This window comes from Mobula hypostoma, chromosome 6 (assembly GCF_963921235.1).
Source record: "Mobula hypostoma chromosome 6, sMobHyp1.1, whole genome shotgun sequence".
NCBI classification, from domain to species: domain Eukaryota; kingdom Metazoa; phylum Chordata; class Chondrichthyes; order Myliobatiformes; family Myliobatidae; genus Mobula; species Mobula hypostoma.
In genome coordinates this window covers 61,077,735-61,101,342 of record NC_086102.1, presented here as the reverse complement: position 1 = coordinate 61,101,342, position 23,608 = coordinate 61,077,735, and the positions used below count along the sequence as shown (strand labels likewise).

Below are 23,608 nucleotides of genomic sequence, written 5' to 3'. Positions count from 1 at the left end.
TCCATCATACTCGCCTAGGTCAGATAAACCTGGACATGTCATTTTACATTTTCATTACTTTCAAGACAAGGAGAAACTGTTTCGTTTGATCTAAAGGGTACATTGATTTTCTGGATCTTAAGTTCCGATTCGTGGAGGATTTCAGTAAACCAAACCGGGATCAATGGGTTCGTTATAGATCTGTGATGTCGGAACTCTACAAGATGGATTTAAAACCAGCGCTGCTTTACCCTGCACGTTTAAGGATTCGTATGCTGGATGAAGCCCTCCGTTTTTTTGAATCTCCATCGGATGCCCAGAGTTATCTGGATCAATTTTCACCTTCAACATCTTAATCGTAATTTTTTAACTATCTCCGTTGATCGGAGGCTGTGAATTTGTCGGTCTTAATTTTTTTTTGCCCTATTTGGGCAGAAAAGTTTATTTTTGATTATTTAATATGGTTGCTAAACTTTCTTTTTAACTGCGTCATTTCTTTCTTTTTCCCAGGGGATTCTGGGTGGTTACTTCCTCACCGTCATTTTACGTATTTCCTTTGTGGCCTTAAATTTTGTAGTTTTTTTACATCTATTTTGTTTTGTAGGTTTTTATAACTAGTTTATGTTAATAATTTCATTTTTTTTTGTTGTTTTGTTTACTCATGGGTCTGGGGTTTATTGCGGTTTTTTTTATATTTTCTGGCTTTTATTCTGTTATATTATGTGTTTATTTTAATTGAGTTATCTTTTTTTTATTCTTTTACTGTTTTATAATCAGCTGATCTTTTTTATATTTACACTTTTTTTAGGGAGCGTATACCGGAAGTCATGGGGGTAGTTTTAGTGCTTGCTTCTTTCGGGCTGGTCTGCGTTAGATTTAGCCTTGGGGTCATGGGGTGGGGGGTGGTGGGAGGGGCTTCACGTTTTAGTTTCCTTCTTCTTGGGCTATATACATTATTGAAGTATTGGTTGCGTTCTTCTTCCCAGTATCTCTTGTATGTTCTGTTCCCTTTCCGGGTTCGTGGGTCGAGCCTATCATCAATCCTCCTTGTTGCAGGTTGACTTTAGGGTTTATGAAGTCTATTACTAATTTTGTCTCCTGAAATACTAATGGTCTTAATCATCCTATTAAAAGGAAAAAAGTTTTTAAAGTGTTCCGGAGACTTAAAGCACAAATTTTATTTTTACAAGAGACCCATGTGTGGAGGGGGGACAGACTACGTTTTTTTAAATTCTGGAAGGAACAACAGTTTCATTCAAACTCCAATGCTAAGATTCGAGGTGCCTCTATTTTTATAGACTCCTCAGTTACTTTTATACAACATGATATTATTTCTGATCCGAATGGTAGATTTCTATTGGTTAATGGTCTACTATTTAAATAAAAAAGTAGTTTTGGTTAATGTCTATGCTCCTAATATGGACTGTCCGGAATTTTATAAATCATTATTTAATCAGTTCCTGAATTTGAATGAGTTTTCATTGATCTGGGGCGGAGATCTTAATACCTGTTTGTCTCCAGCTTTTGACCGTTCGGCTCCTCTACGGACCTTACCTAATAAATCTGCAACTTTGATTAATTCATTCCTTTCTGATTCTGGGTCGACGGACATTTGGCGTTTTTTGCATCCTCAGGAAAAAGATTTTTCTTTTTTTTTCACATGTTCACCATTCCTATTCAAGAATTGATTATTTGTTTATTGATTCTCGTCTTATTTCTTCAGTGATTAAATGTGATTATGACTCTATAACCATTGTGGATCATGCTCCACTTAAGCTTTCTATTAAAATTCTGGCCAATATACAAAATAATAGACAATGGCGTTTTAATTCGCTGTTGCTTCAGGACTCGGACTTTGTTAACTTTATGAATGAACAGATTGATCTTTTTTTTGCAATTAACTATACAGAGGATATTTCTGTCAACATTCTTTGGGACACTTTTAAAGCTTATATTCGTGGTCAGATTATCTCGTATTCTGCTGCTTTGAGGAAGAAGCTGAAGCAGGAGGAGATGGTAATTGTGGACAAGATTAAGGAAATTGATAAGAAATATGTTATAGCTCCTTCTGAGGAGTTATATAAACAAAGAACTGAACTTCAAATGGAACACAGTTTATTACTCTCGTCCTCGATTGTAAACCAATTAAAGAAAACAAGAAGTGAATTTTATGTACACAGTGACAAAATTGGCAAACTGTTGGCTAATCAACTGAAGTCTAATTATGCTAAATCTCAAATTAATCAGATTTATAACCAAAATGACCGACTGATACTTGATCATGTGGGGATTAATCAAACCTTCTGTGATTTTTACTCTTCCTTATATCAATCAGAGTCTCCTCGAGATTCTAAATATATGAATGATTTTTTAGATAATCTAGCCTTCCCTGAGATTTCACAGGATATGTCTTCTATGTTAGATACTCCCATTACCACGGATGAGATTAAGAATGTTATTTTCTCTATGAATTTGGGGAAAGCTCCTGGCCCTGATGGGTTTACCGTAGAATTTTATAAATGTTTTGCTCCTTCATTAATCCCTTGGTTCTGTAGGGTTTTTGAGGCTTCATTAAAACTTGGTAAACTTCCTGAATCTTTCAATAGAGCGTCAATTTCTCTAATATTAGAGAAGGATAAAGATCCTGCTCAATGTGCATCTTATAGACCAATATCTTTATTAAATGTTGATTCTAAAGTTTTTTCTAAATTATTAGCAAATAGATTAGAAAAAGTACTTCCTTCTATTATTTCGGAAGACCAAACGGGTTTTATTAAAGGTCGTTACTCTTTTTATAATATTCGCACACTGTTAAATATTGTTTATACTCCCTCACAAAATGTTCCTGAGTGTGTTATCTCTTTAGATGCTGAGAAAGCTTTTGATAGAGTAGAATGGCCTTATTTATTTAAGGTGCTTGAAATGTTTAATTTTAGCTCGAAATTTATACCCTGGATTAAACTGTTATATCATTCTCCTGTGGCCTCGGTCCGTACTAACTCTTTAAGTTCACCTTTTTTCCCCTCTTTTTCGAGGTACTCGACAAGGTTGTCCTCTTAGTCCTTTATTATTTGATACTGCATCAGAACCTCTTGCAATTGCCATTCGAGAATCTCCAAATATTACTGGGATAACTCAGGGCTTAAAGTCCCATAAAGTATCACTTTATGCTGATGACTTTTATATATTTCTAATCCCCAAAAATCCATCCCGGCTGTTTTAGAGCTATTAGCACAATTTGGTCTTTTTTCAGGTTATAAATTAAATCTTAGTAAGAGTGAACTTTTTCCGATTAATAAACAACTTCCCTTATATTATAACTTTCCATTTAAATTGATTAATAATTATTTTTCATATCTTGGGATTAAAATTACTTGTAAATACAAAGATTTATTTAAGATTAACTTTTTACCATTAATAGACCATATTATTCAACTTTCATCTAAATGGTTTCCTTTATATTTAACTTTGATTGGTCATATTAATGCAGTTAAGATGTTTTTTTTGCCAAAATTTTTATATATATTTCAGGCATTACCAATCTTTGTTCCAAAATCTTTTTTTGACAAAGTCGACTCTAAAATTTCTTCATTTATTTGGCAAAATAAAAACTCGAGACTGGGTAAAATACATTTACAGAAAGCTAAGAGAGGTGGAGGCTTAGCATTACCTAACTTTAGATTTTATTATTGGGCAATTAATATTCGACATGTGAAATTCTGGTTACTTGACCAGGATATACTATCCATTCCTAAATGGGTAGCATTGGAATTACAATCTGTTCAGGGTTATACACTTGGCTCTATTTTAGGTTCCTCTCTTCCTTTTGATTTGAAACGCCTTAAACAGGTGTCTAACCCGATAGTTAAATATACCTTACGTATTTGGTTTCAATTCAGAAAATTTTTTGATCTTAATCAATTTGGGTTAGCGATTCCTATTTTAGGTAACATATTTTTTCCTCCCTCTTTTACGGATCGTGCTTTTCAAATTTGGAAGACGAAGGGTATTTCACGGTTTTTGGATTTATTTTTAGATGGTTCCCTTATGTCTTTTGAACAATTATCTAATAAATATAACTTATCAAGAATACATTTTTTTAGATATCTACAAGTTAGAAATTTCCTAAGTACTATACTTTCTTCCTTTCCAATGCTTCCTCCTACATACATTTTAGATACTATAATTAACCTTAATCCATGTCAGAAAGGTGCATCGGCTATGATTTATAATATTATTATGAAACTTAGGAAAGCTCCATTTGATAAGATTAGGGTAGATTGGGAACAGGAATTGGGGTTTATCATTTCCGTGGATGACTGGGGGCAGATTTTACAATTAGTCAATACTTCCTCTATCTGTGCTAACCATTCCCTAATTCAATTTAAAGTTGTTCATAGAGCACATATGTCCAAAGATAAGTTAGCGCGCTTTTATTCTCATATTAATCCTTTTTGTGATAGATGTCCGGGGCAGATAGCCTCTTTAACTCATATGTTTTGGTCTTGCCCTACTCTGGAAACTTTTTGGAGAGACATTTTTAATATTATCTCCAAGGTATTGAATATAGATATCTCTCCTCACCCTATTACTGCTATCTTTGGACTACCTAAAATTTCCAGTAATCTTTCCCCTTCAGCCCGTAGAATGATTGCATTTCTTACTTTAATGGCGAAAAGATGTATCTTACAACATTGGAAAGAGCTTAATGCTCCAACTACCTTTTTTTGGTTTTCTCAGACGATATTATGCTTGAATTTGGAGAAAATTAGAAGCAATCTTTATGACTCCTCATTTAAATTTGAACAGACTTGGAGATCTTTTATTCAATATTTTCATTTAATGTAATATATACCCTTCTTGTTTTTTTTACTGTTTTTAATGGAGGTCGGGATTGAGGACGTGATTTTAAGTTTTTTTTAAACTCTGTTTGGTTTCAAGTTAGCCCATTGCTTTGCTTTGCTTTTAGTTAGTTGCACGGTGGGGTTTTTTTGGGGTTTTTTTTTTACTTTTCTCTATTGATATATATATAAAAATTAGTATACTATTATGTTACCTTGGTACGTTATGTTTAAGTTACATTGTTTGTAGTATTTTTTTTGTATTAATATCTTCTGTAATTTTATTATATTCTAACAGTGTATTAGTGCCTATATGGCTTACCTTTTCGTATACTTATTCAATAAAAAGATTTAAAAAGAAAGAAAGAAATCTGATGGTGCAGGGGAAGAAGCTGTTCCTGAAACGTTGAGTGTGTGTCTTCAGGCTCTTGTACCTTCTCCTTGATAGTAGCAATGAGATGAAGGCACATCCTGGGAGATGGGGGTGCTGAATGATGGATGCCACCTTTCTGAGGCATCGCCTTTTGAAGATATCCTCGATGCTGGGGAGGCTAGTACCCACGATGGAGCTGGCTGAGTTTACAACTTCCTGCAGCAATTTCTGATCCTGTGCAATGGCCCCTCCATACCTGATAGTGACAGAATGCTCTCCACTGTACATCTATAGAAATTTGTGAGTGTCCTTGGTGACATATGGTGTCTCCTCAAATTCCGAATGAAATATAGCCACTCATGTGCCTTCTTTGTAAATTCATTAATTTGGTGGGCTCAGGAAAGATCTTCAGAGATCGTGACACCCAGAAACTTAAAACTGCTCACCCTTTCCACTGCTGATCCCTCGATACGGATGGAGTGTGTTCCCTCGACTTCTCCTTCCTGAAATCGACAATCAATTCCTTGGTCTTACTGATATTGAGTGCAAGGTTATTGCTCTATCTCGCTCCTGTATGCCTCCTCATCACCGTCTGAAATCCTGCCAACAATAGTTGTCTCATTGACAAATTTAGAGATGGCATTTGAGCTGTATCCAGCCATACAGTTTGGGTGTAGAGAGAGTAGAGCAGTGGGCTAAGCACGCATCCTTGAAGTACCCCAGTGTCGACTGGCTGCGTAGAAGAGATGTTATTTCCGATATACAGTGACTGCACGGATCCTCAATGCCTTCCGGTACACCATTAGGGCCTGACATCTTGCAAGGGCTCACCTCTTGAAATATGTTCTGACGTGTAGTCAAGGATCCAGTTGCAGAGGGAGGTACAGAGGCCAAGGTTTTGGAGCTTGTTGATTAGAAATAAGAGTATGATTGTGTTGAATGCTGAGCTGTAATCAATAAACAGCAGGCTGACATAGGTATTGCTATTGTCAAGGTGACCCAAGGCCGAGTGGACAGCCACTGAGATTGCATACGCTGTGGACCTATCGTGGCTATAGGCAAATTTTAGGGGGTCCAGGTCCCTGCTTAGGCAGGAGTTGATTCTGGTCATGACCAACCTACCAACTCTTCATCACAGTAGATGTGAGTACAACTGGGTAATAGTCATTGATGCAGCTCACCCTGCTCTCCAATTGCAGCAGTGAGAGATTGAAGGCATCCTTGAGCACTCCCACCAGCTGGTTGGCACAGGTTTTCAATGCCCACAGGTACACCATTAGGGCCTGACGTCTTGCAAGGGTTCACCTCTTGAATTATGTTCTAACAGAGATCACAGGGTCATATAAGAAAATTAAGTTGGCTACGCTTCTGTTCTCTAGCGTTAAGAAGAATGAGAAGTGACTCATTTAAACATACAAATTTTCCAAGGGCTCAACACAATTATTCGGAGAAGGGTGCTTTCACTGGTTCAGGAGTCTAGAACCTGGAATTTGTCTCAAAATAAGGGGTAAAATACAGAATTCAAGTGAGAAGTTTCATTACTCGGAGGGTGGTGAATCTTTGGAAACCCTTTGGCCTGGAGCTTCCTAGAGGTTCCATGATTGATTTTCAAAACAGAATTCAATAGACCTCTGGAATTTAGAGTAATCAGATTTAGGACAGGAAAATAATATTGAGATAGAAGATGAATCTTGTCCTTTTTGAGGGGCCAAACTGCATTTACTTTTCACAGATGATGTAGTACTGAGCATGGTGCAGTCCATCACGGGTAAAGCCCTTCCCACCATTGAGCACATCAGCACAGAAAGTTGCGTCCATCATCAGGGAACACCACCACCACCCAGGCCATGCTCTGTTCTCACTGTTGCCATCAGGAAGAAGATACAAGAGCATCAGGACTCGCACAACCAGGTTCAGGAACAGTTATTACCCTTCAACTATCATGCTCCTGAACCAGAGGGGATAATTTAACTCATCTTCAGTCACCCCAGCACTGAACTATTCGCACAACCTATGGAATCATTTTCAAGGACTCTTTATCTCATATTCTCAATACTTATTGTACCTGTTGGGTGCGGTCTTTCATTGATTCTATCATGGTTATTGGATTATTGAGTATGCCCACAAGAAAACAAATTTCAAGGTTGTATAAAATGATACATGTGTACATTGATAATAAATTTACTTAGAACTTTTATATTCTATTGTAGCAAAATTCTGATCTAGATTGTATTGGATTTTAAAATCAATTTGTTGAAGAGACATTTTAAGGGAACATCACAAATAATTAAAAATTCATGTTTTTAAAGCAGTATAAAAATAGGTTTAAGCTAAAAACCCAATTAGAATTACAAACATTTTAAAAAGCTATAACTTAGTTGATAATATTGTGTGAACATAAACTTGTTGTTCAATAAATTGACTAAAAAATATCTTACAAACAAGTTTTTGAAAAGTTAACAGTCATTACATACCTTTTCCCTTGGCAACAGGTATACTGTGCGCTCAATATTTCTCACAGCCACACAGCAACTGACATACGATTTTGCTGATTCAATCCACACTTTGCCAAAGAGGTAAACCACTCCTGAGGAAGACATAAAATGGTCAGTAATTCACCTTCCAATAAAGAGTATAATCATGTATTAGCAAGATCACTTCATTAGATCTGTAACAGGTTACAAAGACAAAGCAAGTTTCATTTGGTTCCAAGCAGTGGTACTCACCTTTCCCACATAAGCTATCTGCTTATAAACTGCCCAAATAGCACAGTACTGCCTATGATAATCCAGCAAACAGATGATAATGCAGATAGATAGAGTTAACCTTATCAATGAGCTGAAGGAGCTCAGCAGGTCAGGGAGCATCTACAGATGGGAAGATGAAGAAGTTCTCAATGAAGAGTCTCAGCTTGAAACATCGACTGTTTATTCACATTCCTAGATGCTGCCTGACCTGCTGAGCTCCTCCAGCACACTGTATACATTGCTCTGGATTTCCAGCATCTGCAGCACCTCTTGTGTCCATGAGTTAACCATGTCTGCTTGGTTTTGAAATGAAATGGAAGGACTGTCAAATACATTTTCTCAATCCTACCATTCTGGAGCTGAACTTTGCTAATAAATACAGTGAGGTGTTGGGCTATATGAGCATATGCACATGTACGGTAGACATATTATCTAGGAAGGCACAAAGCCTAACAAGTACGTGAATGTCACAAAATGACCCCGAATGACAAGGGTAAAGCAGTGGATGTTGTCTATGTGGACTTCAGTAAGGCCTTTGACAAGGTTCCACACGGAAGGTTAGTTAGGAAGGTTCAATCGTTAGGTATTAATATTGAAGTAGTAAAATGGATTCAGCAGTGGCTAGGTGGGAGACGACAGAGAGTAGTGGTGGATAACTGTTTGTCAGATTGGAGGCCGGTGACTAGTGGTGAGCCTCAGGGATCTGTACTGGGTCCAATGTGTTTGTCATATACATTAATGATCTGGATGTTGGGGTGGTAAATTGGATTAGTAAGTATGCAGATGATACTAAGATAGGTAGCATTGTGGATAATAAAGTAGGTTTTCAAAGCTTGCAGAAAGATTTAGTCCACTTAGAAGAGTGGGCTGAAAGATGGCAGATGGAGTTTAATGCTGATAAATGTGAGGTGCTACATTTTGGTAGGACTAATCAAAATAGGACTTACATGGTAAATGGTAGGGCACTGAAGAAGAATACAGTAGAATAGAGGGATCTGGGACTAATGGTGCATAGTTCCCTGAAGGTGGAATATCATGTGGATAGGGTGGTGAAGAAAGCTTTTGGTATGCTGGCCTTTATAAATCAATGTATTGAGTATAGGAGTTGAGATGTAATGTTAAAATTGTACAAGGCATTGGTAAGGCCAAATTTGGAGCATTATGTACAGTTCTGGTCACCGAATTATAGGAAAGACGTCAACAAAATAGAGAGAGTACAGAGAAGATTTACTAGAATGTTACCTGGACTTCAGCACCTAAGTTACAGAGAAAGGTTGAACAAGTTGGGTCTCTATTCTTTGGAGCGTAGAAGGTTGAGGGGGGACTTGATAGAGGTATTTAAAATTATGAGGGGGATAGATAGAGTTGACGCGGATAGACTTTTTCCTTTGAGAGTAGGGGAGATTCAAACAAGAGGACATGAGTTGAGAGTTAGGGGGTAAAAGTTTAGGGGTAACATGAGAGGGAGCTTCTTCACTCAGAGAGTGGTAGCTGTGTGGAACGAGCTTCCAGCTGAAGCGGTAGAGGCAGGTTTGATACTGTCATTTAAAGTAAAATTGGATAGACATATGGACAGGAAGGAAATGGAGGGTTATGGGCTGTGTGCGGGTCGGTGGGACTAGGTGAGAGTAAGCGTTCAGCACGAACTAGAAGGGCCGAGATGGCCTGTTTCCGTGCTGTAATTGTTATATGGTTATAAGCTAACTGGTGCAGAGGGATCCAGTCTAAATTACATACTCCATGATACTGTTTTTTTCCCAGAAAACATCAACAATTGGAAAAGGAAGAAAGGGTTACAACCCAGAATATCATGGTGAAATTGGTAGTGAAGCTCAGAAACAATCAAGAGCTGAAAACATGAGTGAGACTAGTTTATTGGTTCCTTTGGGTAACAAAGCCATGGGTAACAAAGGACATTAAGGACATCCTGAACGCTAAAAAGAGGGCATTTGGAGATGGAAATAGGGAGGAGCTGAGGGCAAAACAGAGGGACCTGAAAGCCAGGATCAGGGAGGGTAAAGACAGGTACAGGAGGAAGCTTGAGTGGAAACTCCAGCAGAACAACATGAGAGAGGTCTGGAGGGGGATGAGGACCATCACTGGGTTCCGGCAAACTAGCAACAGAGGAGCTGAAGGCAGTGTGGACAGGGCCAATGAACTTAACTTGTTCTTTAACAGATTTGACATTGTGGCCCCTGCCCATCCCACACATGAGCCATCTGTTGTCGGCCCCCAACCAACACATATTCCACTCTCCCCTCCTACCCTCCTCACAGTCCCCCACCCTGCTCTCATGAATATACCCCTTTCCCACACGAAACCACCATGGTGGGCTTCATAGCTGAACAGGTGAGAAGATAGCTGAAATGTCTCAACCCAAGCAAGGCTGCAGGACTGGATGGTGTCAGTACCAGGCTGCTCAAAGCCTGTGCCCCTCAGCTATGTGGAGTACTTCACCATGTATTCAACCTGAGCCTGAGGCTCCAGAGGGTTCCTGTGCTGTGGAAGATGTCCTGCCTCGTCCCTGTGTCGAAGACGCCGCGCCCCAGCGGCCTCAATGACTACAGACCAGTGGCATTGACCTCCCACATCATGAAGACCCTGGAGAGACTTGTTCTGGAGCTGCTCCGGCCTATGGTCAGGCCACACTGAGATCCCCTCCAGTTCGCCTACCAGCCCTGACTAGGAGTTGAGGATGCCATCGTCTACTTGCTGAACCGTGTCTACGCCCACCTGGACAAGCCAGCGAGCACTGTGAGGGTCATGTTTTTTGACTTCTCCAGTGCGTTCAACACCATCCGCCCTGCTCTGCTGGGGGAGAAGCTGACAGCGATGCAGGTGGATGCTTTCCTGCTGTCATGGATTCTTGATTACCTGACTGGCAGACCACAGTACGTGTGCTTGCAGCACTGTGTGTCCGACAGAGTGATCAGCAGCACTGGGGCTCCACAGGGGACTGCCTTGTCTCCCTTTCTCTTCACCGTTTACACCTCGGACTTCAACTACTGCACAGAGTCTTGTCATCTTCAGAAGTTTTCGGATGACTCTGCCATAGTTGGATGCATCAGCAAGGGAGATGAGGCTGAGTACAGGGCTACGGTAGGAAACTTTGTCACATGGTGTGAGCGGAATTATCTGCAGCTTAGTGTGAAAAAGACTAAGGAGCTGGTGGTAGACCTGAGGAGAGCTAAGGTACCGGTGACCCCTGTTTCCATCCAGGGGGTCAGTGTGGACATAGTGGAGGATTACAAATACCTAGGGATACGAGTTGACAATAAATTGGACTGGTCAAAGAACACTGAGGCTGTCTACAAGAAGGGTCAGAGCAGTCTCTATTTCCTGAGGAGACTGAGGTCCTTTAACATCTGCCGGACGATGCTGAGGGTGTTCTACGAGTCTGTGGTGGCCAGTGCTATTACGTTTGCTGTTGTGTGCTGGGGCAGCAGGCTGAGGATAGCAGACACCAACAGAATCAACAAACTCATTCGTAAGGCCAGTGATGTTGTGGGGATGGAACTGGACTCTCTCACGGTGGTGTCTGAAAAGAGGATGCTGTCCAAGTTGCATGCCATCTTGGACAATGTCTCCCATCCACTACATAATGTACTGGGTAGACACAGGAGTACATTCAGCCAGAGACTCATTCCACCGAGATGCAACACAGAGCGTCATAGGAAGTCATTCCTGCCCGTGGTCATCAAACTTTACAATTCCTCCCTTGGAGGGTCAGACACCCTGAGCCAATAGGCTGGTCCTGGACTTATTTCCTGGCATAATTTACTTTTTACTATTTAACTATTTATGGTTTATTACTATTTATTATTTATGGTGCAACTGTAATGAAAACCAATTTCCCCCGGGATCAATAAAGTATGCCTATGACTATTTATGGTAACCACAATGCTTCACCAAAGTATGAATCAGCAAATTAGAAAACATAACAAGAGAAATGCAATAAATAACAGAATTTTTAATCATCATGTAGAATGAGCAAACCAGATTAGCAATAGAAAGGTGGAAATTAAACCACAAGTTGCAATCCAGAAAAAATCACTTCAGACAGCAACAAGTGCATGAACAACAGAAAGAAGCTAATTGTCAAGGAGCAATAGAGACAGCTTGGCGATTTCAATGTGGGATTTAATAAGATGTTTGTGTACCTAAAAAAACTGAACCACAGCAAAAGTAACACATGTCCACCCTGTCAAACCATAGCAAGAGGGAAGACAAAAATTACCAAAGATTATTCCCAATATTCTACCACAAATACTGATCAAGCACTTTATCCAGACAAGCATGTTAGATCAGAAATCATTCAACGATGGTCTACGTGAAAGATACTAAAAGCCTGTGGAATAAGGAGATGATGGATTCTGTTGTGCAGACTTTTAAAAACCATTTGGCAGAACACCTCAGCATTAGAACTTGTAAACAAGAACGAAGATTCTGCCTGGCAGGTGATGAGAAGGGCCTTCCCTGTCAGATCCTCCCTGCGGTGCACAAGTCACAGCACTGCCTCACACTGACCTCAAGATGGATTCAGTGGGGATGAGACCGTAATCATCTCCCCAGAATGACTGCCAAGGTAGTCTGAAAAGAGATACAGTGGTCTCTTTTGCATTCAATCCATACAGCTGTATAACACCGTTCCACAGACCTTTCCGGGGGTGGGGGGTGGGGGGGAGAACGTAGGAACTTGTGCAGACAGATAACCTCTTGGATTATCCTGCACAAGAGCCATGCATGAAATAACCTTGATGTTATGCTTATATAATCAAAGTGACAAGGCTTGTACTCACAATGGCAACATAAAAGCTCTCTAATATGCACTTACGTAAATGTTATCAATGATGTAATATATTTGAATAAAAGGGAAATATGTGGATCTGTATGTATATTTCTACTGAAACAGGGAAGGCTTAGGTGAAGGAAATTATCCATAGTGAGCTTTTGGGGGGAGGGGGGGTCAGTTGCCTCTAGTTTGGAAGTAAGGCAAGGGATGTCGTCACCTTAAAGTGCCTTTGGTTATTAAGGAAAGGGTCAAAGCACATGAAGCTGCCTCTTCAAGATTGGTTCAGCATTTAAAAGAGAGCAAAAAATTCAAAAAAATATGGCCAAATCAACAGTTCAAGAGAACAAAAAACCATAAACTTGCACAAGCTGAACATTTTTACTTTCGAGCACATAATTATTAAAACACAACAAGTGTACACAGCTAGTACTAACCGTCACTGTCAGTACAATTCAAAGGAAGCATTATTATTGTTATCAGGTTTTTACCACAATTATTTATGCAATACTGCCATTACCTGGTTGGTGATACTGGTCTTCATAAGCATCAACCCAGTAGAATCTAAAGACTTGCTCTCCTGCTGTATCTGTTACTAATGGCAAACAGCCCGCATCCACCTGTACTTCAGTCACCTGAGGATCACTTTCATCTTGGTTTAGATGATCCCAACAAAATTCAACAACAGGAGAGTTTCTGACCAGAACAAAAACAGAATCTTTAAATTTGCAAAACATTTTCCTTTAGGTATAAAATACAGCAATAATAATACTGTATTTATTCATATTAAATAATGGTTTTAAAAATGTTACAACTAGGAGATTAGGAAAAATGAGAACAGAAATATCTAGAGGTGAACTTTTGACAAGCGTAAGGAACTGATGAGAGAGAGAGAGAGAGAGAGAGAGAGAGAGAGAGAGAGAGAGAGAGAATGAATGAATAGGGGAAGAAAATATTCAGAGGTCGGAGGTAAAATGAGCTTCCTTAGTTATCAGTTCCAGAGTCTCAGCTTTTCAATGTATATTTGGATTGGATTGAGGAACAGAGATTGGATAGCATCAAGTAATGAAGCATAGAAAGCTGAATAGATAGCAAAAGAAGGTATTCCAAAGGCATACATAGCGTAAGAGTTAAAACCATGATATAGAAAATTCAATATTGGGAAAACATCATAGGACGAGGGAGAGGTTGGGGATTTGGGGTCTGATATTCTTGTTCGTGATTTTCCATGTGGGCAATCTGTTGGATTTTTGCACAGGGGTGGGAAGGTTGCGGGTTTGAGGTCTGCACATTTTACTTCATTTTCTTTTTGTGCAGTGGGGGTAGGAGTTGTTGTGTTTTCTTTCAACGACTTCCATGGGTTTTCTGCATTACATGGCTATCTGGAGAAGATGAACATCAGAGTTGTATTCTGTATACATACTTCGATAATAAAAAGAACCTCTGAACCTTCGATCTAATTTGTTTTCAAAGTAAACGCATAATTTTATAAATAAGGAAAAATAGTGGATGAGCAAAGAGCTTTTGTTGACCCCCATTAAAATCTAGTTCACAGGTACAGCAGATAATCTAAGTTTCGAGGAATGTCTAATACATATCCAAAAGCAAATGGAATACAAAAGGAAAAAGCATGATGCGTTAAACTGGAATGTTGAGAACAGAGAAGATTCTTCTTTATTAATGCATCTTCCAATTAAATTGACAGGTCAAAGCCTTCGAAATGTGAAGATGTTTAAAGGATTACCATAAGGAGAAAAAAAAGGGGGAAAATTAAGGCTTTCTAAAGAGAGGCAATGTAATTGGCATCAGCTTTGGATTTTAATCTCTCTATAAAATTTTGAGCTTGTTTCAAACTTCACTACTCAAATTTAAAGACTCCAAAATAACCAAAATGTCTGGCAATTTGTTCAGAATTTTGAACCTAAGGTCCATAATCCATGAATGACCACCTTGGTAATCAAATTAGCACCATGAGAGGTAGGACCAGAACTGGGCCTTTATTAGAAATGAAATTCTCCAACATTTTGTCAACCTGGATCAGCCTTTCTATTTCCAACTGGGTTATGTGAAAAGCAGCTTCAGAAACCTCAGAAAGATATTCAACCCAATGCATTCACTTATCCAGGATACCCAAAAATTGATCAGTTCACTCACTACATGCTGGTGAAATTCTCTCAGGACAATCTTCACGAACTTTTCAGAAAAACTGTAGCTAGACCAATTGCAGCTGCAATTTTTCTCAACCAGGGAGAAATCTGACACTCCAACACTCTGAGCTATAGAATAAACTCTGGCCAGCTACAAACTCTTCTCATAATTTGTTGGAAGAATTCAGCAGATCAAGAGGCATCTGTGGTAGTGGGAAGATTAACTGTTGATATTTGGGTTGAAACACAGCACCAGGGCCTGGTCCAAATTGTCGACAATTTTTTTCCCTTCCCCAAATAGATGCTACTTGACACACTGACTTTCGCCAGCAGATGGCTGCTCCAGATTCCAGCATCTGCAGAGTCTTGATCCTACTAGCTCTCTCCACTGGTATTTATAGCCTTCAGCATACTTTGGACTGAATTCTCCCAGAAAACCTACTACACTAAAATCATCTTGAACCAATGCTTGGAAATGAAAATAAAGAGCTGAAATTGAGGGTTTAATTAAAAAAGGAACCTTTATCAGCATTAGCACCAGATCAATTCTGCAAGGGTACTATCTTAGCCTCTTGAGATATGTCCAGGCCCAGCAACAGGCTGATTGTTTGGTAACTGGTAAAATGGCTGCTCAATACAATTGCAGGAGACTAAAAAACAGATTTTATTCAACCCCATCAGTAAATACATCCCTATTGTTTATCAGAATATCCTAAAGAAAACAAGTGCATTATTAATTTTCCAGAAGTCCTTTCTTTCAATTGGCTTACTTGAATGGCTTGTCTTCCTTCTTGGGTTCTTCAGCTTTGATGGCTTTCACATCTTCCATTTCTACTTTTGCAGTGGACATAGGCTCAGTGTCCATGGGTTCATCAAAGTCTCCCTCATCCAACTCCATTACTTGGGGATCTTCTGCTAATTAAAATCAGAATTTATAACTCGTGGTACAGCAGTTAAACAAAGCAAAGATTTGAACAGAATTTTGCAAAGACAATCTTCCTAGAAATGAACCACTCAGGAAACATGGCAGCACACAGATTCACATGCAACAGTGGCATGGCGACACAGCTGGTAGATTTGCTGCCTCACAACTCCGATGGCCCAGTCTGACCCTGACGCTGATCCTGTGTGCCTTCTGTGCAAGGTTTGCAGTTTCTCCCTGTAACATCCCAAGATGTGCTGGTAGGTTAATTAGTCAATGTAGATTACCCTTCAGTGCAAGTTAATGGCAAAAAGAATCAAAGGGGAATTAATGATTTTCCTTGACACCACAGTAGCTTGTCTATATTCAACAATCACAGAGGTACAAAGTGGGATGTGAGGGAGGGAAAAGTAATACAAGAAGAAAAAAACGTAAAATGGATATTCTTGAATCATCATGAAAATCTAAGTTCACTTGTGTTCTTTCTCCCTATTTGAGTTGCTAGTGAGAACAATCCCACCACTTAACAGTACTTCGACTTTAACATTAACCATGCACAACACAGAACTGATGTTCCACTTAGTGCCTTGTAAAAATAATCATTGCCCAATCCTTTGTTCATATAAATGATAACCAGCAATGCTGATCAATTTACCTGACAATTTTTATTTGTGAATCACATGCTCCTTTTTTCCCCCCAGAAAACCCAAAAAAAACCAAGGAAAATTGTAAAGCATGAAAAACTAACATTTCCAGAACTGAAATGTCAGCAGCTAAAAAGTATTCATCCCCCTTTGCTTAGCTGAACCAATTCTCGGAGCTATTACAGTCAGTAGCCTTTTTGGATTAGTTTCTATTAGCTTTGCACAACGTGATGGAACAAGATTAGCTCATTTCTCCTTGCAAAATTGCTCAAGTTGTGCCAGGTTAGCTGGGGAGCAGCAGTGGACAGCAATTTTGAGGGTTTGCCAGAGATGTTTGATCTGAATACAGTCATGACTCTGACTAAGCCACTCAAGGACATTAATTTTCTTCATTTGAAGCCACTCCACGGTTGATCTGGCAGTGTGCTCTGTGTCACTGTCTTGCTGAAAGATGAACTTTCTCTCCGACTCAAGTCTTCTGGCAGAGGCTAGCAGGTTTTAGTCTAGGATCTCTCTGTATTTAGCAGCATTCATCTTCCAATCAATTCTGACCACATTTCCAGCCCCTGATGCTGAAAAGCATTCTCATAGCATGATGCTACCTCCACCATACTTTACAGTAGGGATAGTGTTACCTGACAGATGTGCAGTATTAGATTTACGCCACATGTACTGCTTCACATTGAGGCCAAAAAGTTCCACTTTAGTCTCATCCAACCACATTTTAACAGTATCTTCTTGGTGAAGCTTTGCAAAGTCTTTATGGGCAAGGATATGCTTTTTATTATTTATATAATCAGGGCTTCTTCATTGCCACTCTTTCATAAATATCCTTTTTGTGCAAGGCCTCAGAGATTATACAGCCATGGACTTCATCACCAGTTGTAGACACTGACTTCTGCAGCTCACTCAGAGTGAATGTTGGTGTCACAGTAGCCTCTCTTACAAATGTCATTCTTCTCCGGCGATTATGTTTAGAGAGTCAGCCTGACCTAGGCAGTGTTGGCTGTGGTTTCAAAATATTTCCACTTTTCACAATGGACTACACTGAGCTCAGAGGTATGTTCAGTGCCTTTGAAATGGTCTTGTACTCTTCCCCAGATTTGTGCTTCCATATTATCATTTCCCTGACTTGCCTTGAATGCTCCTTTGTTTTCATTTTGATTTGGTCTATTGAAAATCCACCATACTGTTGGACCTTACAGAGAGAGGGAGCATTTACTCTGATGAATTCATTGAAAACAGGTAATCTTCCAATATTCTAATCAACAACTTGGTAAGGTATATTACCTTGGTAAGGTAATAGATTGCAACTGAGGAAAGTTAGCGCAGTAATTAGAGTACAAAGGGGAAAAATACTTTTACAGCCACACAATTATGGTTTTCATATTTTAGCAAACTGTTGACAGGCTTTGGAATTTTTCTTTTGATTTGACATGATGGACAATGTTTTATAGATTAGCTCAAAAAATCCTACTTCGATATATTTTAAATATAGAAAATGAGACAGTGAGATGTGAAAATACTTGTGGGGGCTGAATACTTTAAGGCACTGTATACAACCATAAATTCAGTTTTAGTTTATCTCCGACTCTGCCTAGCATAACAGAAGCAACACACATCAAAGTTGCTGGTGAACGCAGCAGGCCAGGCAGCCTATAGATGCTGCCTGGCCTGCTGCGTTCACCAGCAACTTTGATGTGTGTTGCTTGAATTTCCAGCATCTGCAGAATTCCTGTCGTTAGCATAACAGAAGTTACATTTTTAAGGAATTCAGCACCTAATTTAGCAAAATATCAGCAAAAAAATTGCAGAAGAATGCCACAAATACACAAATCCAAGGTTAGAGCAGATGAGTGAGGAAAAAAACACAGATATTCACTCTGCAGGTTCCAGGATCAGAGTATTGACTATGCTCCTATCTATAGTCCAGTGCAGGAGTTCCCAATCTGGGGGTCCACTCATGGTGTTGGTCCATGGCATAAAAAAGGTTGGGAATTCCTGATCTAGTGTGTGGCAATTCGCATGACATGGAGCAAAAAAAAACTGCTGGAGAAACTCAACGGATCAGTATTTGCAGAGAGAAAGGGATGGTCAATGTCTCAAGTGGAGATCAGGATTGAGGTCATTGAGGGAGGATGGTCACTGTGAAGGAGAGAGTGGGAGAGGGGAGAGGCAGGGGCTGGGTAGCTGATTGATGTACCAAGAAAGAGTGAGGGATGATCAGCAGATAGACCAAGTTGGAGGTAGACAGGAGAGGGAGGGTGGAGTGCAAGACAGGGGCTGAGGGTGACAGGTAAAGACAAATATGGAAGGAGTAAAATGGGGAGACAAAAGGTGGCAGATAGACCCAGGTGGGGGGGGGGGGGGCAAAGGAGGTATGGAATAAAGAGGACCCAAGTGGTCATGAGGCTGGAAAACACAGGAACAAAGATTACCAGAAGTTAGAAAATTTAATGTTCAGATCATTGGATCGTTGTCTGCATCTGTCCTCACCAAAATGCCTCAGTTCACATTTTCCAAATTGTTTCATAGAACATAGAATAGTACAGCACAGTACAGGCCCTTTGGCCCACATTGCTGTGCCAACCCTCAAACCCTGCCTCCCACATAACCCCCCACCTTAAATTCCTCCATATACCTGTCCAGTAGTCTCTTAAACTTCACTAGTGAATCTGCCTCCACCCACTGACTCAGGCAGTGCATGCCACACACCAACCACTCTCCGAGTAAAAAACCTTCCTCTAATGTCCCTCTTGAACTTCCCACCCCTTACCTTAAAGCCATGTCCTCTTGTATTGAGCAGTAGTACCCTGAGGAAGAGGCACTGGCTGTCCACACTACCTATTCCTCTTAATATCTTGTATACCTCTATCATGTCTCCTCTCATCCTCCTTCTCTCCAAACAGTAAAGCCCTAGCTTTATCTGCCATTTCCCTGACCAACTCACCAACATCATTCTGCAGCCAAAGACCATTCATCTCACTGTCAACACCACCGCCAGTGTCCATGTCATTCCTGAAATCCCGCATCAAACTCAAATGTTAATGTATAAAATAAATAGAAAAGGTCCCAGCACTGGTCCCTCTAGTACATCAATGGTCACAAGACAGGCTCCCAATCACATAATCAATTCCCCAATAGCACCAAGCTAATTCTAAATATAATTTATCTCACTGCTCCAGATCCTATTTCCTTGGACCAGACTTCACATGAGCCATCAAAACTGCAGGTCAACATCCAAATGAAGAACGCTGCAAACTAGCACTGTGCAGCAGGCACTCAACAAAGACAACAAAAAAGCACATATCTGCTTCTCTCACATTAAAGAACCAGGCCAGACAGACTATAGCAACTTCAGAATGAGTGCACTTTCAAAAGTTCGCGAGGTAACTCACTCATCCTTCAAAGTTTAAAATCACACCCCAGCCCAACTGACAATCCTTGGTAAATCTAAACACGAGGAAATCTGCAGATGCTGGAAATCCAAGCAACACACACAAAATGCTGGAGGAATTCAGCAGGCCAGGGAAAAGAGCAAACGGTCAACGTTTTGGACCGAGACCCTTCCACAGAATTTAACGGCAATTCTGAAATTCACTTCCAAAGAGGTAGATAAACTTGCTCACAATTAACAGTACTGTGTTGGAGATTTCGTGTAGCACAGGAAGGACTGAAATTTAAGTTAGTTCACACCAATAATTTCATTGTTAACATTGTCTTTTTTAGTTCACAAGCTGCAAACTTCAAGTCATAGTGCATTCCCTAAGCTTTGTTCTACCTCCACCTGGTGGTGAATGTATGAGTACAACCCCACAGACAGCCCTGTCAAACTTTCCTTCTGCCCCAACACGAGTTGCACAGATGCTTTGACCTCCAGGACAATCCGTTGTATTAGTGATAAGGTCAAGCAGAGGTTGTAAAAGGAATTGAGAATTAATCATGTCAAACTTGCATAAGTTATAAACCCACAAATATTCTTAAGTTAAGGGTACTTTTGGGTGACTAGCAAAGCCCCTCCATGTTGAACATGTCCTAGATGAAAAATACTTCAAGTTGCATCTAATAGCCCTGAATAAATCTAATATGCTTAAATGAAATAAAATAAAATAAACTTCTAATAGTATCAGTCATGAACTTTAAAGATACCAGACCAGATGAGACATGTTTAGTACTCATGTCTACTTTACAATATTGAATACAGAGCAGAATCCTAACAAATTTTTTTAAAGTCAGAGTATGCTAGTTAAAGTCAAAAAGTCAGCTTGTTCTCCAAACTCAAGAACCATTCTTACTCCCAAGACTGAATTAACTTTCTTACTTCTTTAAAAATCTCTTTCTCCCTCTAGTTTGTGCATTTTTACCCAATCTCAAATTCTCCCCTCTTCTCCTTTAGTCTTTTCTGCTCTGTCTTCCATTAGGCTTATGCTTTGTTCTTTGCCAGTGCAACTGTAGAACAAAGTACAATGAACCCATTTCAGGATTTGAGAAGCTATTTCAAGATTTACCCAAAACATTACCGGCTTCTCACTTACCCAGTTACAGCCTGACCTACTCAGAATCTCCAGCCTTCATAGACTTTACAATGACCTTAATATTATGCTTTTCAGGTTTCATGAGGTGTTTTATGTCAATGAATTGCAGACACTTTTGTGATTCAGGAGATGAAAAAGCTGCCACAGAAACCATGATTGTTCATCGCTGTATATTATGCCAGAGAGGCACATAAACTTATTCACAGTGAAGAAGTAAATTTCTCTGCTTCATAGTGTGGATGTATCAGGAATAGGCAACAAAGGACACATTATGTCCAAATAAGGTTCAAAGCCAGGAGTTTCAGGGAGAAGCACACAAATTGTTAAACACAAAAAAGCAAGACCAGGATCACAGTACATTCCTGTAAGCAAACAGTATACATTGCTCATGGAACGCTATAGAGGACAAAGCTCCCTTCCTTAGAGCAAAACCACAGCTCAACACTCAATCCTCAATAGATACAAAATAAGAATATTGAAGGCACACATGCATTTTATTATATGTTTTTTATATATATTTACCATCAGCATCTCTCTCTTCTTTTACAATCACTTCCTTGGGAATGTCCTTTGGTTCCTCCAATTCCAACTTCCTTTGCTGTTGTTTCACCTGCACCTTTTTGGCTGATGAATTCACAGGAACTGGAAGGGCTCTTTCCACTGTGCTGATTCCAGCTTCAGGGACGACTGGTTTTCTTGCAGAGCCATTCAAGTGAGTAAAATCAGGGCCTGCAGAAACCTGAGGGTTCAAAAATGAAAACTTCGAACTTTGTTTCGGAGATGTGCAGGAACTGAGTTTTCACAGTTAAAGACCTTTCATACTGAATTGGTACACAAAGTAACACAATTAAAAATCCAAAGATTGCAATGCGATTAGGAATCATTTAAATCCTTTTCTCAACTGGGGATTTCAATGAGAACACAGAAGGCACACAGCGTTCAAATCAGGCTCAACCCATTAAGCTCCTTGTGCTCCACCATTCAGTGGCTGAATTATTCCCTCAGTGCCACTTTCCTGCAGCAACAAACAAGGACTTGATTCCCTTAATTTCAAACAATCTATTAAAGGTTTGCTATGTTTCTGCAGAAGTGGTCATCCATACTTTCCCTTCTCCTCCCAAGATCCCTAAACCATTGCTAGTCTCCATTCAAAATGGTGGCATTGCTTCACTGTGACAGTCTTCTCTCCCAGTGCAAGTGAGGTCCTTTGAAACCCAACAACAGTGTTCCCTAACCACAGCTTGTGGTCTTACCAATGTATCTTAGCACTGAAAAGTGACCTAACAAAGTATATCAAGGTAACTAAGCAAAATCTCTGCTAAGTTTTGTGCTGTATATACATCCCACATGAGCAACATGTCATGAACTCTATATACAATTACTACCTTGGCATACATGGCACTCAGAGTTATGCATACGTTAGTCTTTAGGGTACTTCTCTTGTCTCAGATGGCTGAACTGTCATATCTGGATACAGCCAGAATTAGGTTGATTATCACTGAAATTTGTTGTTTTGTGGCAGCAGTACAGTGCAATACATAAAAAACTACAAATTACAAGAAATGCAATGTATATGAATTAAATTAGTCAGCAAGTTAAATAACCCAGTGAAGGAAGCAGATTGGAATGCACCACAATCACTGGAGTACTGACAGAGAAGACTTTGAATAAAATCTCAGAAAATTTAGAAATTAGTAGATATACACCGAAATAGGCTGCACAAATATTAAAATCAGGTTTAATATCACTGGTATATGTCGTGAAATTTGCTAACCATTGTTAACAGAAATTAATATTAATGTAGACAGACATACTTGAGCACATTGAAGGTGGCACAGAAGTGCAATTGCTGCCTTACAGTTCAGGTAACAGGGGCTCAATTCCGACCCGCACTCCATCTGTTTGTGCAAAGTTTGCATTTTTTCCTCTGGGCTTCCTTCAGGTGAACCCAAATCCCAAAGATTGGTGAGTTACAGGGTAAACTGCCCTCTGTAAATAGCCTATAGTGTGTCAGTGAGTAGTGGAATCCAGGGGTAGTTGATGGGAATGTGGGGAGAATAAAATAGGATCCATCAGATAGGATCAATGGTGGGTATGGATTTGCTGAGTGAAAGAGACTGCTTCCAGGCTGTTTGCCTCCATGACCCATTGTTTCACTCTTTAAATCTGCTGCTAATTTTCAAATTCCAGAAGATCCAGAAGGCATTAAAATATAACTGAAGCTGTTTATTGGGTTACCTTCAGGGTGGGTGGTTTGACAGAAAATGGATTCGCTAACACCCCAGCAGGCTTTCTCTTCTTCAAGACCACAACGGGAGGTGGCGCAGGTATCGAGGATGCCTATTAAGAGTAAAACCAAATTTGGTTAAGATCTCTAAAGCTAGGAAGGGAGAATAAGTGATGCAACATACAGCCAAATTATCTAACAAAACTTAAGCATGAACTGGCTCTTTACCTCTGCATGAAGATCCTGAAGTATGTCTCCTAATAGATCATCCTTGGACAAATCAACATCTTTCTGCAAAAGTAAAAAAATACAAATAGTCTGTAATTATGAATCACATTTTTGATTGAAACAGTATTCTTCATAAATTCTTTCCTCCTGAACTACTACTACTGGACCTTTCTCTC

At 39.7% G+C, this 23,608-nt stretch overlaps 1 protein-coding gene across 2 annotated transcripts in view; it reads right to left on the bottom strand.

Moving 5' to 3' along the window:
• pola1 (polymerase (DNA directed), alpha 1) overlaps positions 1-23,608 on the bottom strand; it is a 301,055-nt gene that overhangs the window by 265,351 nt on the left and 12,096 nt on the right. The window contains exons 6-11 of one of the 2 annotated variants that reach the window (XM_063049905.1): positions 23,433-23,495; positions 23,216-23,317; positions 21,500-21,716; positions 15,647-15,791; positions 13,250-13,425; positions 7,668-7,780 (exon numbers count right to left, since the gene is read on the bottom strand). In XM_063049905.1, coding sequence (XP_062905975.1) covers positions 7,668-7,780; positions 13,250-13,425; positions 15,647-15,791; positions 21,500-21,716; positions 23,216-23,317; positions 23,433-23,495 — 816 coding nt within the window. The remainder of the gene's footprint in view (positions 1-7,667; positions 7,781-13,249; positions 13,426-15,646; positions 15,792-21,499; positions 21,717-23,215; positions 23,318-23,432; positions 23,496-23,608) is intronic. The other variant, XM_063049907.1, reaches the window with a different exon arrangement.